Source organism: Pogoniulus pusillus, chromosome 12 (genome assembly GCF_015220805.1).
Source record: "Pogoniulus pusillus isolate bPogPus1 chromosome 12, bPogPus1.pri, whole genome shotgun sequence".
NCBI lineage: Eukaryota > Metazoa > Chordata > Aves > Piciformes > Lybiidae > Pogoniulus > Pogoniulus pusillus.
The window spans coordinates 18216324-18234813 of NC_087275.1; the positions used below are offsets into that span (position 1 = coordinate 18216324).

At 37.7% G+C, this 18490-nt stretch overlaps 2 protein-coding genes across 12 annotated transcripts; one reads left to right on the forward strand and one right to left on the reverse strand.

Annotated features, from left to right (window-relative positions):
* Window positions 1-3657: 3657 nt before the first annotated feature.
* Window positions 3658-18483, reverse strand: PIGP (phosphatidylinositol glycan anchor biosynthesis class P). Of its 11 annotated transcripts, XR_010304311.1 has the most exons (9): window positions 18238-18479; window positions 17878-17978; window positions 16591-16663; window positions 16064-16182; window positions 14587-14728; window positions 13647-13736; window positions 7911-8034; window positions 5038-5279; window positions 3658-4095 (listed from the first exon to the last, which is right to left on the reverse strand). XR_010304311.1 is itself a non-coding variant. In XM_064152516.1 (6 exons), exons 2-5 carry the CDS (start codon window positions 17957-17959, stop codon window positions 14598-14600), a joined length of 405 nt encoding a protein of 134 aa, XP_064008586.1. In that variant the 5' UTR covers window positions 17960-17978; window positions 18238-18481; the 3' UTR covers window positions 8779-9100; window positions 14587-14597. The 11 variants fall into 11 exon arrangements, 2 of the variants coding, with proteins under 2 accessions (XP_064008586.1, XP_064008584.1); XR_010304309.1 differs by having other exon boundaries at window positions 3658-5279; XR_010304315.1 differs by lacking the exons at window positions 3658-4095; window positions 5038-5279 and adding an exon at window positions 5512-5607.
* Window positions 4390-9082, forward strand: RIPPLY3 (ripply transcriptional repressor 3). The gene is made up of 4 exons (XM_064152210.1): window positions 4390-4511; window positions 5736-5805; window positions 7800-7867; window positions 8935-9082. The coding sequence occupies exons 1-4, from the start codon at window positions 4390-4392 to the stop codon at window positions 9080-9082; spliced, it is 408 nt and encodes a 135-aa protein (XP_064008280.1).
* Window positions 18484-18490: the final 7 nt, after the last annotated feature.

An 18490-nucleotide genomic window follows, 5' to 3' on the forward strand; every position in this document is an offset into this window, starting at 1 on the left:
TTGCCATTGGAACGGGCTGCCCAGGGAGGTGGTGGAGTCTCCATCCTTGGAGGTGTTCAAGCAAAGACTGGATGAGGCACTTAGTGCCATGGTCTAGTTGGTTGGACAGGGCTGGGTTGGACTGGATGATCTTGGAGTTCTCTTCCAACCTGGCTGATTCTATGATTGTTATCTAAAAGAGTAGGAATTGCATAATTTTGATTGTATAGCAGAAACAGGTGGCAGCTTTAGCTGGAGGGTCAAACAGTTCAATTTTCCTTCTCCATCCCAAGCTTAAGAAATACCAGCCCTGTGCTGCTGCTATATCCTGTATATATTCTACACAAAGGAACAAAGTCTCCATGGTCCTAACTTGGCATTCTACACTGTTCCTTTGTGTGACTTTGTATTATGCAGGATGTCTAAGTACCTACCCAGCACATGAAAAGAAAGAAAACAAGCAAAGTATATGACCTCAAAAGAAAGCTCTCAACTTTGGAATTCACTTTCTCTGTTACAGCATATACATTGCTGACCTTCAGAGCACACTGCAAAGCACAACTGTTTATATAACCTTTGCACAATAAGGAACAGGCTTTGCTTAATCCTGTAGGGGCATCAAATGCAGTCAACTATATTATGATCCTTCTTGGCTCCTTTGCTCTGGAAATGTTTCTGAGTAAATGAGAAAACCAATCTAAAACTTCATGATGTCAGAGAATCTATACACAGTAGATAGGCAAAAACAGTCACCATTTTAAGGCAAACTTCTATCTATGTCATCACATTCTCAATTAGAATAATTTGAAACCATAAACTTACTGCAGGTATTCTAGTTTCAATTCTAGTGTAGTTTGACTTACTAATGACAAGATATGATTAAAAGGTTAAGGATTTTGTACTGGGAAACATTCTTTTCATTATCATTGTTATTGTTAAGTTAAGGCCTTGTGTGCACCAGGAAATATACTAAAATAGGTATTTTAAAATAACTATGTCCATCAGTTCCCTTTATAGGAGGGTGAAAGGAAGCCTTGGAAAGCAACAGTGAGTAATAAATTAGAGCTCAGACTTCCCAGAACATCATAAAGTTTTCATCATAAAGATTAATGAAAGATGTTGCAAGATGCTGAACATAAAATTGTTTAAATAGATTACCAAAAACCCTGATGAAAGTGAATCATTTACATTTTTAATTTCTACCCTTTAGCTTAGAGAATCCCTGCCCCTCCGTGTGAGAGAAAAGTCAGCTTCAATCCAGGGTGGGTAAATCACATTTAACTCTTCAGATAGTCCATGTGGAAAGGCTCCCAAAGGAGCCAACTCGGAACAGGAAACCAACTCTACCATGTAAGCTCAGCACGGATGAATGCCTCTTTTTTACTTTAAAGGAATATTAACTTGGTCTTGTGGTGCTTTGTGTGAATGGCTTGGTTTACTCATCTCTCTGTTCTCTAAGAGCTTTTATGGTTTTCTTTTTGAGGATCTTTTGCATGCTATTAATGGCTGCAAATGCCTATGCCATGTTATTTAATACCAGGTATTATTCAAAATTATAAATGCTGTAGAGCTATCTTGTTTCCTTGACTACACCAAATTGTATTGAACACTCTTTATTCTTGCAAATGCACAAATGTAGATGTATTTTTCATGAGAACAAAGATTTTTACCTTTCCAATTAACACAAAATAATTATCTTATTACTCGTATCTCTGTAAGAATCAAGTCTGTCAAAGCTATCTCAGGTAATGTTAGTAGTATGAAAAATACTCCTAGCTTCTGTGGAAAATGGATGAGCAAGTGTAAAAAATCAGTGCTTTCTAATTCTGTGAAATGTTCACCACATAAAACATGTTAGATTAAAACAAAGCATACTGCAAAAAGTAATACAGTTAGCAAAATTAGACAGCTATGACTGGCCTAAGAGCTGCCTTTTCTTTCTCTCTTTTTTTTTTTTTTAAAAATAGAGACAGCTGCATATATTTTACTGGGATGAACCATTTCCCACAGGTCTGAAACCTGATTTTAGATAATGATTTCCAGGAAAATATTAAAGTTGTGTACTTTGAGTCATTAGTACAATAATGCTTTTTTTTTTTTTTGTACAGTGATAAGTGTCTTTCTATATCACAGGATATTAGGGGTTGGAAAGGACCCAAGGAGATCATCAAGTCCAACCAATATATTACATTATGGCTTCCTTTACAGAATTATATTTTCTATAATTTTATAATAAATTTGGTGTTGCAGAGCTTTATCAACAGACTTGATCAAGGGTAACTCTACATGCTTCAGAGAGCTATATGTTAAGAGTTTAGGCCTTGGTCTTGCCCTAATATCCATGTTGGCAGATTTCTATCCAGGGGTATAAATCAATTATCCTCACATATGGATCTGATTGCAAGGTCAGGAGCACATACATCAGTTGTGTAATGCACACTTCCCTTTCAACTATCAAGTTAAATTTGGTCTAAATAAAACTAAGCTGATGAAATTATATATGTGAATTTAAAACTGTAGTTCAGCAAGATATTTAATTACAATTTAGGTTACTTAAGAAGTTAACTGCTTTTTCTCAGGACCAATACTGCTATTTATTATGAAATTTCTTATTGGAATATTATATTCTTAATTCCAGTAATTGTACTGATTTGCAAACATAAATGTCTAAAGTGGTTGGGACAGTGCAAATATTTTCTTCGAGATAATGGTTTTATTTACTTAGTTACAACTTTACAGATATCACACAGTATTTAAACATGGGAGGGAGTGGAGTTAGACTGTAAGTTCTTCACTATATAGTCACTGCTTCCCAGAACAGCATTTAAAGGTGTCAGCCTTTGCACTTAAAATGTTTCTATGTCACAGCAAGAAGGAATACTTTAAAAAGCAGGAAAAAAAATCGGAATTTGACATCAACAAGTCAAATCCCAGATTCTGTTACTGAACTCTCCTTTCAGAAACATCAGCACCTGTGTTACACTTTCAGCAGTCTTAGGAGTGCCTAGTAGCTAACTGTACAACCAGCATTAATGCAGGAAAATCAGTGTGACTTTCAAGCCTGACCTAAGTTCCTCCCTGTTGAAACTTTATGCAAAATCAGTAGAATGCACAACCCCTCCCACATATGCAAAGGTTTATATACAATGTTTTCCAATATAGAATAATTCAAGACAAAATATATCCAGTGGTCTTTAAGTACAAGTCCAGCCCTTTCTTGCTGACAGTACACTTGCTATCTTTGGCTGGATCGTAACTCATAAAAGACACAAGGCTTACCTCGAAGGGTTCTGATTAACACTGTGTCCTCTCAAACTTGATCATGTTGATGGTTTCTTCAGCTAAGGCATCTGGATGAACCTAATTCATACTAAATAATCAAGGGACATTGCATGTTCAGTAAACAAAGTAATTTTTCTCCCACTGGGAAGAAAGTTTGGAAACCTATCTGCTGTTCCTTTTGATGTCAATATGTAAACAGCACCAGTGGAAAGCTAATTCAGCTTTAGGTTCTTATAATCCTCTTACATCGCTGCAGTAGTTGCACAATAATGGAAACAAAGTGAACTGTAGCAATGAACTACAACAATGAACATTGTATGAAGTCACTCACCAGGTAATGAACTGCTCTTGTACCAAGGAACAGGAAAAGGGGAATGAAAACAGTGGGAAGAAAGCTTGGAAGAAGTCTGTTCTTATTCAGTCTTTGTAGGCTTAAAGTCTATACTTCTTACTTGGAAATAAAAGATTCCTCAAAGCAGTGGCATTCATAGCTCTAATTCTTTTGTAGACAAAGTAATCTTTCTTGGCATAAGCTTTCTTCTGTCCATCAAATAGCAGTCAAACTAAAGAAGCATCCCTGTAATTCCTTGAGGAAATCACTAAGTCTGCCTTTAAATCCTCTCACCTTCACTAATTTCTGTTAGCTGTTTCTCCTTTAAAGTTATGGAAGTTATGCCAGTTACTAAAAAAAATAAATAAATGTTACCTTTAAAACTTCTCTTCAGGTCTCTGTTACAGTTTTTCAGGACAGGATGTTGGTAAGTATTCCCAGGACATGCAACCCAACATTTAACATCCCATATTTCATATGGAGCAGATATGGATTTTGTAGAACTGCCACAGAAAGATAAAGGGAGTAGGTTACTTACTTTGGGACTTGCTAACCAAACTTAACAAAAAGCCTCTGTTTCCCTAGCAGGGCTCTCCCCAGAACAGCCTGCCCGACTGAGAGCCCTATCTATGAGCTCTTTGGGGGAGTCAAAAGAAATCTCATCAAGGACATCTCTCTCCCCTTACCTGAGGCCATGTTTGCTTTAGGTAAGTATTCTTTGGGAGCTAAGATAAAGGAGGGGCTGAAAGGCCCAGGCAAGCGCCTACCCCGGCTCAGGCTTTAGACCATCAAACGCCATGGAGAGTGCAGCTGCAGCTCTCCCGCTCCAGGCTTCAGCGGGTCGCGCCTGTCCCCGCTCCCGGGGCGCCCGGCGGCAGGAGCGGCAGCGGCCGCCCCAGCAGAGGAAGCGCCTGCAGAGGTAAGGCAGGCACAGGAGGCCGTTTCCAGCAGCTTTCCTTTCGAAACTGTAACATTTGAACGTAATGGCTCCAGCACTGGCCAGACAACGGAATACAACTTGAGAAGGGCAAAATCCTGTTTTGAAAACGTTTCACTGGGAACAGGTATTTCATTCGGCTCGTCGGTACTTTCATTATTGCAAGTGAAATAGTTCAGCACATAAACAGAAATCAACGTCCCTCAAGGCCCTGATAACCAATCGATTGTTAACTTTAAAGAAATGCTTCCAAGCTGCGTGAGGGCAGGTTTAGGATAGGTATTAGGAAATATTTCTTCACAGAGAGGCTTATCAAACATCGGAATGGTCTGCCCAGGGCAGTGGTGGGGTCACCGTCCCTGGAGGTGCTTAAGCGTCATCATGCGGACCTGGCTCTTAGGGACATGGTTTAGTGTTGACCCTTCAGTGGTAGGCTGAGGGTTGGACTATGTGATCTTTGAGGTCTCTTGCAAGCAGATGTCTTCTGTGGTTCTGTGATTCTGTTTACCTTTTGTATCTGAAAACATTTTCTCATTTTCCAGCTGTATGCACCTGTTACACAGCAGCAGAGATGAGATGTACTGTTAAAAAGAGCAACTGTAACTGTAGTCTGCCCACCAAACAGAAGGCAGATATAGCATCCAACATTGCATATGCACTTAAGCTTAATCAGATGAGATTGCCCGTGTTAATTTAGTGATGAAGTTGCTTACTCAGTAAATAATCAGTGACTCAATGATGGCATGGAATCTGTGTTGAGAAATAGTGTCAGAGAGAGTTACTTTTTATTTTATAGTACTGCTGCATAAATTAAAAATAAATTAAAAATTTATTAAATGAAATTAATTAAATAATTAAATCTATTATAATTAATAAATTAAATATAAATAAATTAAACATTATCAGTGTTAATGACATCATCATTTGGTGTTCGATGCAGTCACTTTGAGTTATGAAATCTTAAAAGAAAGTGACACCTCTGTTAAAAATATAAAAGGAATTGTCAAGTTTGTTTAATCAGATTGTAGACAGAGACAGATTAATACTGGTACAGAAATCAGATTTACCAAATCAAAATCTGTTGAAAAGAAAAAAAAAAATCTTATTTCAAAGGATGCCAGCAGAATCTAACAAAAGGAGGTATACTGTATGGGTACTACCACAAAGAATTAATTGTGAGAGCACTGCTTTATCTTAATCTTTCAGCAGCCCTGCTTTATGGAGGCCCTGGATGCTTACAGCAAGAGATGGCAAGATGAGAGAAAATCAACAACTGGTGAGACTACGTTCTGGAGAAAATAATCCTTATAGAAAACAGATGCAAAAATTGAATTTAGTAATCTGTTCATTTGTTCTTTCAAGCATTTCTTCAGTGTTGGAAAATATGGTTCAAATTACAGGTTAAGAGTATCTCTAATTCTCCTCAGATACAGATTTGTTACCAGTTCTTAAAGGGCTGCTTACTCAAAACAACCCTTAACAGCATTTTATATTTGCTTAATTATAAACACAAGTACATGCTCAGTTTGAAATGCCCATGCTTAGTCTGTGTGTGATAATTAAAAACCCATACTTTCAGGTGCCAAATTTTATTGATTGTCTTTTTGGGAGGGAAGTTAGTGTAGCTAAACGAGTTGGATATCAACACAGAATAGGTTTTTGAAGTAGTGCCAACTGTCAATTGCCTTTGAAAGGAATTGTGATTATTTATTTTACTTACATAGGAGGATTAGTTAGACTCGAAAAACAAAATTAAGAGAGATTGAAGCACATTCAGCATAGGTGCCAATGCTGCAAACTTTAAAACAATGTTCTGGACTATGCTACTCCCATACTTAAGTTTTAAGCACCTGTATTAAGTTTTCGCAGCATCTGATCCACAGTTACATCTGCAGCTTTTTAACCAAAGGCAAGGCAGTTTAAGACAACAACTCTGCTTAGTTCAAATCTTCAAAGGCTGACAATTTCTACTATGTTCTAAAACATGTAACACCTTTTTATCTCCTGATAGTGGAGGCTGTAATGGTACAGAGCTGAGGGAGTGACATAGTCCTACAGACAGGCACCTTGGGAAAGCATGCAGAATATCCTTCCCAGCAGCATTCCACGCTTTTCTAAGAATAAGGGGCATTTTATGCTCCCTCTGACAGACTACATGCTTACAGTGCTAATTTGAAGAAACTTAGGCTTCCAAAATCAAGAAGTGTTGATTGATTACTAAGGTAGTTTTGCAGAAAATTTTATTCAACCAGCTCAAAAGGTTGCTGTGAGAGAAACAGACCAACACAGAAGGAACAGACAGAATTTGACAGGACTTCTTGCACAGTCTGTAGCCTAAGGGGCTTTTGAGGCCCAAAAAAATCCATGCTGAAGCCCACTTCCTCAGAAAGGTAAATTGCTCTGACAGTGGAAAAAGTCATCATTGTCTGTTTCTTGCAGAATGGACAATATCTACATTCTGTTCACTAGAAGTTCTAGTGTGGAGGAGCTACATCTTCCTCTTTCATGCAACATCAGGTTTATAGCAACAGGGAATACAAAGCCTTCTTGGTTTAAGAAACGGAGGAGAATTCATGCTGCAAGGAGAAGTGATAGGCCTCAGTGATTTTTGAGAGATGCTTTCAGGTTTACATTCCAGGTGTATAATCCTAACAGGACTTAGTCATGGTAACATTTGCAAATTACTGGGTTTTGCGACCTTAACTGGTAGGAATTTATTATGTGCTAAATTTAATATGTAAAATGTATTTTTGCTACCTAATCTGTTGTATCAAAAATGTGTCCTTTTTTAATCACTGTTTGCATAGAAATATGAGATGTCACTTGTCTCTTGATTTTACTGTTTGAACATGTTTCTGTGATCTTTGATTGCAATTCATCTTGATGACCTGAACATTCCTATTTCAAGCTATGGGCTAGAGCAGTTAAAGAGGCATTTTATAAAATCCTAACTTCTCTGTCATTTTTTAAATAATTGAAAATCCTTTTTTCTTCCAATCACTGAATTTCCATTTGGTGCTAATATCACCTCACCAGTTGTTACTTAAACAAGATGTATATCTTCATGGCTTTACAGCTCATAAAATGTACCAGTTCAAATGCTTTTTCAAATGTGCAACTGTTCAGAGGTACACTGTGTCACTTGGTCAAACAACAGCACAGCAATCAAAGCAACATTCCCATACAAATTTACAGTCACATACAAAGTTTTTTAAGAAGTGAAACCTTTAATTCTAGCCTACTCTAAATAATAAATATGTCTCTTTACAGTCAGAACTGGATGGTCAGCTAATAAATTTTAGATCAAAAGGAGGTCTGGGGTTTCAACATCCAGTGAGGTGAGTTCATCTTATCACTTGATATAGAAAAAATGACATTTACCTTCTCAGAAGAAGTATCAGTTTCTCTCTGGAGTATTCTCTTCTTAGTACTCCAGGTTAATTATTCACTACACTACCTAGATTTTTATCACTGCACAAGGAAAGATGTCCAGGCTGAACAGAACCTGAAACAATATGCCAATAACAAAAATATGGAAAAAAAAATCCCAAAAGGAACAGCAACTAATGCATTGTGACTTGTTACACATCTGTGTCTTGAAGTTGCTTAAATGCTCTTGAATAAAGCTGAATTCCAGGTAAAGATTTACCTATGCTTGAAGGATTCTTTAAGGCTTAGTGATGTAGAAACTCCTGGTTTGGACTTTTCATTTAGAGGAGGAAAATTAAAGGAATAGCCTCCTTCTATAAAACTACTTGTTTTATAGAAGTTGTAGAAGCTTAAATGCTGTTTGATCTTAATCACTTTCAAATTTAATTGAAAACTGGCCAAAGTGGAACCAAGAGGAAGGGATGTTAAATGTATGTATATGCATATATATATATACACACACACAAACCCACAGATGTATAGAGGTCACTGAAGTTTTGTTTATGAATTTTGAAGTAAATTTCTCTCACTGTATACCTTTTCCTCCACCTAGAGATACACAATCCATTAAGATTAACCTCCATGAAACAGGCAACCCACCCTAACCTCAACCTGGTGTCTTAATCTTAATTCCAGAATCCCAGAACATTCCACAGATGTTCCCACATTTGCATGGAACACTTCCATGCTCAACTCTGCTGAAAACCAAACCTTCTAAAGCATGCTCCATTGCCCTGGCAACCCTTTATCAAGGTTGAGACCTTAGGTAAATACAATACACAATACACCCAAAGCAAGTGAGGTGACTTAACATCAACAGTATCTTTTCGTTAGGAACTTTTATTTTAAAAACCAAGAAAATGTAAGATTTTTCTCTCTCTAAAGAGATATTTTAAAAAATAATACTCAAACTGGTAAAGCTGGGGAAACATCACATAGTTGTTTTTTTGTCTCTTAAAATATGTTTTCTTATTAGACTTTATTTGCCCAAGTCCAAGTCCCAGAAATTTCTTAATAATACTGGAGAAAAGGTTCTGGCGAGTTTTCCAGTACAGGCTACAATTCACTTCTACAATGATGATGCCAACTCTGAGGAAGATGAGGAAGAATTAAGTTCAACCTAAAGATGACTGGTGTTCAGCCTTGAGAAACACAAAATAAAAATTAAAACATCAAGGAGATTCAAAAAAGAACTGTCAGAAAGATATGGATAAACACGTGACTGAACAAAGAAATACATCAGCTCAAAGGAAAACTATTTATATCCTACCAAGAAGAATGAGTCAACGTAACTGGAAACTTAGAGGAAATCCTTTCATGTTTGGAGAGACTTTTAAATAAAACCCTGAAGCTGAAGAATTAAATCAAGTTGTTTTAAGTAACATGGATTAATAATATTAGGAGCATTGTATTTAGTTCCTGTTTTTCACAATGAAATCCTGATAAAATGAAACAGGGTTGATTATGAAGCAAACTAATATAATGTACAGCCCCAAAATAAACTGAAGGCTTTGAAAATGTTTAAGTAAAATATTAAAATGCAAATATTATTGCTTATTCACTCCATAAGGCATGTTTATTTTTATGTAAATGCCATGTGCTATGTTGACCTAATCCATATCCAGTATCAGCCCCTGTCAAGACAAGTTCTAAATGACAGTTGTGGTATTTTGGGGGGTCCTGTCATTCTGTTATTATCAATCTTCCCTCCTGACAACAGAAAAGTGCCTTTTTTGTCAGTCAGCAAAATAGTCAGCCTTGACTCTGCCACACATTCCATTTCAATTTCCCTGAACTGTCAAACCTCATTTTCAAATGAAGGCAAATATTACTGTACTATTTACCTGATTGCTAATATTTAACTACAGTCATTAGAGGAAGCCAGAACTGCATTATCTTTTTCAGCCACGCCAGCTGCTTTGTTGTTGTCGTTAACACTTTTCATGTTACAATGTCAATATACTCTTATTTGCACACTTAAATAAAATATGCATTGTGATCCCTTATCAGTTTGTTAGTATTGAAGAGAAAACTAAAAGTGAACTAATATAGCATCTCTGTTGTTCAACTGCAGTTAGCTTCCAGTTTTGGTTCTGGTTTGTTACTTCATCCGTGATTTGACCTTGCTAACTTCTCAATGACCTTAGAATCATCCATCATTTACAGGAAAAAGATAACAAAGCATCCCCAAATGAGTTTATCACGAGCTTACTACTTCAAAGGCAAGACAGAAACATAGCATTTTCAAGATTAAATCACTGACTCAGGATATCCATTTCTCAGAACGTCCCTTAATAGGTCAACAGCTGCAACACTTCCAAAAAATGCTACTCTTTCGAGCTTTTGCTGCCTAAAATTATGATAGTAAAAGACAAATTAATGTTCCACTGGTATAGGAATGATGGAGAAGCATCCAGACAATGTTTATATTTTTGTACTATATGTATTCACATGGAAAAAAAATGTTCATAAAAGAGTCTTAAATTCTTTTAAGACAAGTTCTTGAAAGATACATATATCCAAGGGAACCATATCCTCACATGACATGAACATTTCTTCTATGTTCTTTCTAAATAAAACACAGTAGTAATTTGGATTCAAAGAACTAGCATGGGAAAAAATGTTGATTTTTTTTTCCTCTAAGCTACATTTATACTGAGAGAATGACAAGTGAAAAAAGACCATCTCCACAACAGTGATTTTATGAGCTCTAGAGACAAAACTAATCCAATTTGCTGAAACATCTACCATTTAATTACACTCCACACAACCACCATTTCCAGACTGGGTTAATCCTTCGGCTGCTTTAGGCTAAAGGTTGAGAATTAGGTTGATGCCTGAACTGCACAGCATACCAACAAAACTTGCTTTGGCAGCCTCTCTGTAAGGAAACCGGCAGAACAAGGCTAAATGCTTCCAAAACTTCTTCCTCAGGATACAGTTCAACTCACGAATAGAGAGAGCGATACAAAAAAAGCTTCATTCATCAGAGTTGTTTTATAGCTAGCTGGAGATCTAACCATGTAACTGCAAGAGCAGGACTACACATCAAACATTCAAGTCACTCAGACTCAAGTGCTCATGGAAAAGGCATATTGTAAGACAAAATATATTTACACAAAATAATTTATTAAATACTCTGTTTGTAAGTCAAGAAATACTTTATGATTTACACCCACAAATGAAACTGAAGTCCACACAAACTGCCTGATAAAGAGATGGAGTATTTCAAAGTTCTTTTTTCAAAAGAGCTTTAATATGGTGTTTCTTATTGCACTAGTATGTGGGAGCTTCACCAGGAATGTCAATTAGGTATCAGAGAGATCTTAGGTGTTAAAGATCTCACATCTTATTACTCTCTAGAAAAATGAATTGCCACAGGTGCAGCCAAGACATGGATTTGTTACACTGTCCTGGGACAGCGGGAGAAGAGTCAGAAAGGTGAAAGCAGGGGCAAATTTAGGTTTTGCCTTTGTTTATTTAGTTTTGACACACTCTCTGAGAAGAATGGATACCTGATATCCAATCTTTGAACAGATTATGTTTTGTAAAGAAAGGCAATACTAGCAACTAAGTTCAAAGTTTTTCCAAATAATATCTAAAGCGAAATCTACATAAAACTCTCTAAGCAACTATCTGTGTCGGATATTTACAAAGGGCAAAACCTCTTATCTTGCAGAGTTGCCTATCTTTTCCTTAATCACAGGCACAGACAAACCTGTGAAATGATGGATCTCAAACACCTGCCATTCCTCACAACATATTTATCAGCCCATAGACACAGACCTACCTGGTTTTATTTTGATCACAGAAGCAACTTCTTAAGTGTCAACCATTACTCCTAAGTTGAAGAAAAGATCACTAACAGTGTCTTTGAAGCACTGCTACACAGTAGTGATAGAAAAGCAAAGACTGAGTTTCATGCCTGCAAGTTTTGCTTAAATGGCCTTAGTTTGCCTACTCAGGTGCCTCTGATAGTTTTCCCATAATTGTAAGGTCTGCAGTTAAATGAAATGGAAGATTCATCACTGATATAATCTTTGTCCAAGGTTTACGGTCCTTTAATTTGTGCACTTTCAGAGGTGAGGCCATTTTCCAGTAGCTTTTATTTACACTGAAGGGATTTAGGGAACTAAATTAATCCTTGCATCAAATGACACCAGAAAAGTGGCCTTCACTTGTTGTCAATTTAGCACTAAAACTGGAATTACTTTCTCAGAACACAGGTAGAAATTACATAGAAAAAAAATTTACGGTCAATACTTCAGTGTCTACAACATGATTAGAAAACTGACAACAAAACTAAATACATCTTCCTGCCTGCTGATAATAAGATCTTGAATTCACCTTATGTGCGGGTGTTTGAGCACAAGAATTGAAATTAATAAAAGGGCAAAATAGTGGCAGGAGTGGGCAACAATAGCAACTTGCAGCAAACCAAGGAACACTGCTTCACAGAAGTCAACAGCTATCAAACAAATAATGTACTAATCTACAGTTATTAGGCCGAGGTACAGGCCTATTATGAAATACCCCAGGCAACAATATACCTAGAATCTATTATTTCAGAGTAAAGTGCTGAAAAACATTTTTCCTTTCATATATATATCATACTCTTCACGAAATAGTGATGTTTTTGCCTAAATTTCTTCTGGTCGGTGTCATGAAAGGCCAAAATAGGCCAAATTAGGCCTAAACATGTCCTGGCTTGCCTGGACATGTTTTACTGCTCTCTCCTCTGCTGATGGGAGAAGCAACCATAGGAAAGGAAGATAAAAGGGCCTGGTATCTCCATGTCTGTCCAAACTTGTAAACATGTGAGAGTACTGTGTTTATATACTTGTATTCAGCCCTAAAAAGATAAAAGCAAGCCCATAATAATGGCAAAGTGCCATTCTGATTGGCTGATTCATGGCCAAGGACTCATTAGTCTCAGGCTGTACTGATAAAAAGAGATGAGCAGGAAAGTACAACATGCTGCTGTCATTGCTTTCTGCCATTTTACCTGCCATGCTCTGCTGAGCTCTAAGCTAGGTCTGCTGCCTAATAACAAATCCTGATGCTTTGACTACTTGGAAACTGGCCTTGCCTCAAGTCTACCAGGGAGTAGGCCTTAAATGTCTTCATGTGTTAGGCTGCTTAGCCAGACATTGTGCCAAGTCTGCACATCTGCCTACACCTGCAAGCCTCCATGTTGAGTCTGGAGCCAAGAGGAACCAGGACCAAGTCAGAGATCATCTGCTTCTCTCCTAGCACCCCTGCCAAGAGCCCGGGAAGATCTGAATGGCTAAGAAGACACTGACAGAACTCCCTGCAAGTATTTGGGTACTGTCTGTAAACTGTACTTAGCCCCAGGAGTTGGGAAGTAACTTTTGTGAGCAAATACTCAAAAGCCTTTTCAGCCTTCTGCCCTGAGCAGAAAGGCGCCTCCCAAGTCCATCCAGTGGACAAGCAGTATAACTGACCACAAGTACCTCTTTCCAATTCTGACAGTTTAATGTTTGTTGTGTTATTGCTAGTTATTTCTTAAGTGTTCCAGATTCTGTTATTCTTATGTATCACGTTTTCATGACCATTGTACAGACCCAATTATTATTAAAAATTACTGGGTGGGTGGCTAGAGTCCTGAATATCAAAATTAATAAACAATATTAATTTTGAACAAATCCTATTCACATTATTAATTACCTGCTAATAGTCAGAACATGGGGCTCTCTTCACTGGTCTTTATAACCAAACCAAACAATCTTGACTGCTGAAAGTAACTGTTTGTGACCCCTGGATAGAAGGAATTAAAATTTTTCACTGCTCAGTAATGCAAGAAAGAAAAGCAGCTTTTCAAGAAACATCTGAAGCACTCCATAACAAATTATTATGCTTTAACCTAGACTGCAATAAGATGGATCTGTTGGTTCCTCTATTTCCAGAAATTTCCTTGTACCTAGGTCTCAGTATTCTTAAGAATGGTTGAAAAAAATAAATTCAGGACTTGTTTCAGTAAATCTTCACAAACCACCTTCCTTATTGCTGATTTTCATGGTGTGGCATCTTGTTTTTTTCAATATGTCCATGGGTCAGGGTTGGGGAGGGAAATTTGACATACTTTGCTGAGTATTGTGTAAAGAAAACTGAGCTATAAACTTCTACCCAGGGCTTATATCATAGAACCACAGAAAAAGGTGTAACTTTGGTAAGTTACATTAGCTACATTTTATTAATATTTACAAAAAACCCATTCCTTATATTCACAATGAAAACACACCAAGTTAACATAACTTGTAAGAACAAAAAAAGTCCTGAAGTATTTGCCTAGAGGAACACATTTCCACTCCATGAATACAAAAGGAAGTATAAACAAGCTACATCAAAAACACTTTTTCTTTCACTCTCAGAGGAGAATCACAGGCAAATCAAAAATTACAGGAATGCTGTTTCAAACTCACAAGAATGATTAGATAAATTAATCTGGCATAATTCTCATACCAGTTTGGATTAAGGTGCATGCATAGTAAAAAAATCAAGCCATCTCAACCAAATGTGTTTAGAACATAAATTCAGTTGAAAATTCATTTGAGAGGATTTAGTTTTCCTTACGTAACAGCTGCTCCGATCCTTTATTTATACATACCTTAATGTCAACTACCTGCTATCACAGATTCCTTTTTCAGGAAGGAAGAACATTCTGTTTACTTCACTGATAGGAATATCCCTCAAAGCTGGAATTGCTTCTTCCTGAAATTTCTTCTGTTGCTGCTTTTTTGCATAGCTATCTACAGGAGATAATGAGAGCATTTTACACAATAAAGATTTTTTTTTCTTACAAGAAATGTTATATATAAATTTAGCTACTATAAATGTTGCTGAAAACTATCTTACTGGGGTATAATATGATGGTCATCAGAAATGCTTTACATCAACATGTATTAACAGAGCTCCTGAAGAAATCAACCCTACCCTTCTGCTGAAATCACTGTTTTGGACTTTGCTTGGTTTAAGATGCTGTGTAACATTAAATCATACTACCCAAAGATAAAAAGAGCAAGTAAACAAAAAAATCCCACAGTGAATAGCTCAGTCTAGTTTTGAACACCTTGTGCTAGAATTTCCACTGAGAGATGCTGTCCACCTTCCCTTTATCTTGGTTACTTGTTGCAGTCACTGCACAGCATCCACTCCTGTAACAGCATATTTGCAAGTGCACTCTGAATGCAATTATGGAACTGGTCCCTCTAGAGAAGAAAACTTTTCAATGTAGTTGTTTTCCAAACAGAGTACGTCCCTCATCCCACCCACAAAAAACACAAACTCTTGGGTTGACGTAAAATGGGAGGATGACAGGAAACTGTGAATGAGTGGAAAGAAACACAGAGATGACTAAATGGCAGCTCTTGAAAGAAACACTGGAGTAATTTGAACCACACCCTTGACTGACTTTTTTTATGCAATGCAATACTATGCACATAGTTTGCCAAAACAATGCAAGGTCAGCTGTCTTAGCAATAGGTTAAATTTCCTGACAAATTTTAGTCTGCATTTTTTCTGACAAAAAAGGCTACCTGCAGACAGTGATGTAATTTCTCATGTGGGGGAAGATGCAGCTGCCTGGAGAATGTGGTGAAGGTCTAGAACATATCTCCTTTGAAAGAGTAAAGGCTACACAAAAGCAGAGAGGAAAAATTCAGACCTGCTTTTTGTGACAAGGAAACCCTAACATATCTGATCAGGCCTCAACACTGAAACATCTTCCTTCGCACCACCTCGACTCCATGTATCTTCTCGCTTCTGCAACTGTGAGGGACGTACTGAAGCCCTTCTTCCCATGACACTCTTCACAGGTTTGTAATAGAAGATGCCTACCTTGGAGATTTTTATGTGCCTAACCACTGCTGTTGTAATATGGTCTGTTTACTAACAAAATATCCTCCAGTAGTTGAAAACCAATGCTATAAGGTGGCAGAGGGAAGATTCAGGCTTGTGGATATGTTTTCCATCTGGTACTTCAGTATTTCCAAGAACTCATTTTCTAGATTAGCAGACTCAATGGTGTAAAATTTGGTTTACATTAAACATTTACATATATTTACAGAAATTGTCATTCCAGTTACCTGTAACAGTATATGTGGAGTTAAGTGGAGCGGTACTCATCATGTTAATACCAAACAGCAATATATAACCGATTCCTATAGCAACTAGCAGGTAGACTGGCAAAGCAACTGCCCAGTATCTGAGGAAAAAGATGTCAGAATTCACATATCATAATAACAAATGCAAGACAACATAATAGTTTTAATGTAATGGTCATTATTGTATTTTGCACAAACTTAAAGAGGAAAAGAAGCAACACCTCTGAATATGGACCCTGGTTGCTCCAAACATTACTGACTGCAGAGTCACTGGCATTAGTCTGTTATAAACCACCAAATAGATTCTGCAAAGAAGGTTTTAATTATTTTAATTATGACTTAAAGCTTATTGCATTTTCATTAACAAACTTCCTGAAAACAAAATATCAAAATTACCATTAAACATTCAAATACTATTTCTTTCATTACAAAATGAAACATTTTAATCATAGCTACTTATCTACATTAAAAAAATCTGCACAAATACTATTATTCAGTGTTTAACTTACTTTTGAGGCCAGTATGTTAGTCCCAACGAGAATAGCCAAGTCTCAGGAACATATGCCCAGATAAGATACAACACTGCACAAAAGAATTAGAAAGTCATCACAGTACATCTGATACTGGTTTAGACTTCATTCCTAAGTTTTAGAGCAATATTTCTTTACTGATAATTGCTGAGGCAGTGTTTCGGTTTTACACTATTTAAACCAAAATAGTTCTACTAAAACACTGTAAAAGATGTCTTTCAGCCCAACATGGGGACAATGTTTTGTAGCTCATTATATATTTGCAGTAATATTCAGTTTCTTATTTCCTAGGTAAAAAAGGATTTCTTGCAAGTTGAACTGCAGAACAACAAAAAATGTGTTGAAAGTTGTCAAACGACTCTGCAGAAAATACTAAAGCTCAAAATGATCACATGGTAGGTCATGTGGCTGAAACAAAAGTTGGCAGAATTGCAGTGTTCACATGAAACTGTTCAGGAAAAGTCACTTGCAATACTGATTCTTGTCGAGTTAATTTCCATCTCAACAAAACCAACACTAATAAGTTTTCCACTGTAACAACACAGAGAGAGCTTTAACAAAACTGGGGTGGGGGTGAACAGGTTAGTAGCCCAAAGGTGACACAAGTTACAGAATCACAGTAGGCAACACAAGTTATGTAATCACCGTGAGGGACAGAAAACACCTTTCATATCTACTTCCTATAAATGATCTTGGTTTATTATTTGACTACAGTGTATTTGCTTCATCTTTTCTTATGCTGAAAACGTTTTCTCACCCTGCAAAGCCTTTGTCCTGCGTGGGTGTGCAAGATATTCCCACTGAACTGCTAAAGCACCTGCCACACCAGTAAAGAAATGATGGTCTAACTGATAATTATCCATTACTGTTGATTAGATGGATTCGTTTTTCCCCCCAGTATTTGGGTAGGCAAGCTTGCACTATTACTATCTATAATGTCTACTGAATGCAGCTCAAGTTAAAGTCAATAAAATGAGAATGCACAGAATTTAAAACTTAATTAGACTCCATAATTACCTCTGAATTACCACTATGGCCACTGGGGTCAAAAGAAACCTATAGATAGACAAAACACACAGAAACCACAGAAGGCTTTCACTCATCTCTGTGAAAACTAGCAGGTCTGGCAAGTAATGCACACTGAGGCCTTTGTCATGCACCCTTACAATCGATGGGGTCATGAAATGTTGATCTTTTTCGGATAGCCTGATCAGAATGACATTTGTCTCGTAAGCAAAGGCACACCTTTCACTTAAGTATACTTACTAAAACCAAACCACGATCCCAAGAAAAGAGCAAATCCATATATTGCCCTTTCCGGCAATGGGGCTGGAGAGTTTTCAACCATACCGATTTCTTCCCTTTAACTTTGAGGGGAAGAGAGAACACAGTAAGGTGGTGTTAAGAAGATTCCTCATAAATTCCCAATGCCTCGATATTCGTGGGTGCAGAAGGAGATCACGCCCACCCTTCCTCATTCTGGGCTCGGTGAAGGAGGGTACACGCGGGGGCAGCGGCGGCTACCGCTTTCACTCGCCCTTAAAGGAACGCACAGGAGAAATGATACTTCCGACGCGCCCTACTCCTCCGCTTTGCCACCCCTCCTGCCGCAGCACCACCACTAACCCTCGCCTGCTTCCTCCTCACAACCTGGTTAAGGGAGGAAATCGCACCCAGGCCACCCTCCGCACCAGCAAAACGGTAGAAAAACCCAGCGCCATCCCCTCACAGGCTCCAGCACCGCGCCTCCAGGTCCCCGGCTGACGGCATCCCGCACATGCGCACACGGGAGCCAACCGCCCCGCCAGCGCCCTCTGCAGCAAGCGTATGCGCAGAGCCCGAGCTAGCGGCTGGCGCGACTGGCTATTGGCTCGTCCCT

Excerpts from the sequence above, each read along its gene's own strand:
- RIPPLY3 (XM_064152210.1), top strand. The coding sequence starts at position 4,390 with ATGGAGAGTGCAGCTGCAGCTCTCCCGCTCCAGGCTTCAGCGGGTCGC. Across the intron at positions 5,806-7,799 it reads TGAGAGAAAATCAACAACTG|TCAGAACTGGATGGTCAGCT; the intron begins GTGAGACTACGT and ends GTCTCTTTACAG. Across the intron at positions 7,868-8,934 it reads GGGTTTCAACATCCAGTGAG|ACTTTATTTGCCCAAGTCCA; the intron begins GTGAGTTCATCT and ends TTTTCTTATTAG.
- PIGP (XM_064152516.1), bottom strand. The coding sequence starts at position 17,959 with ATGGTTGAAAACTCTCCAGCCCCATTGCCGGAAAGGGCAATATATGGA. Across the intron at positions 16,664-17,877 it reads GGGATCGTGGTTTGGTTTTA|TGTTGTATCTTATCTGGGCA; the intron begins GTAAGTATACTT and ends TCTTTTGTGCAG. Across the intron at positions 14,729-16,063 it reads CTCCACATATACTGTTACAG|ATAGCTATGCAAAAAAGCAG; the intron begins GTAACTGGAATG and ends TATCTCCTGTAG.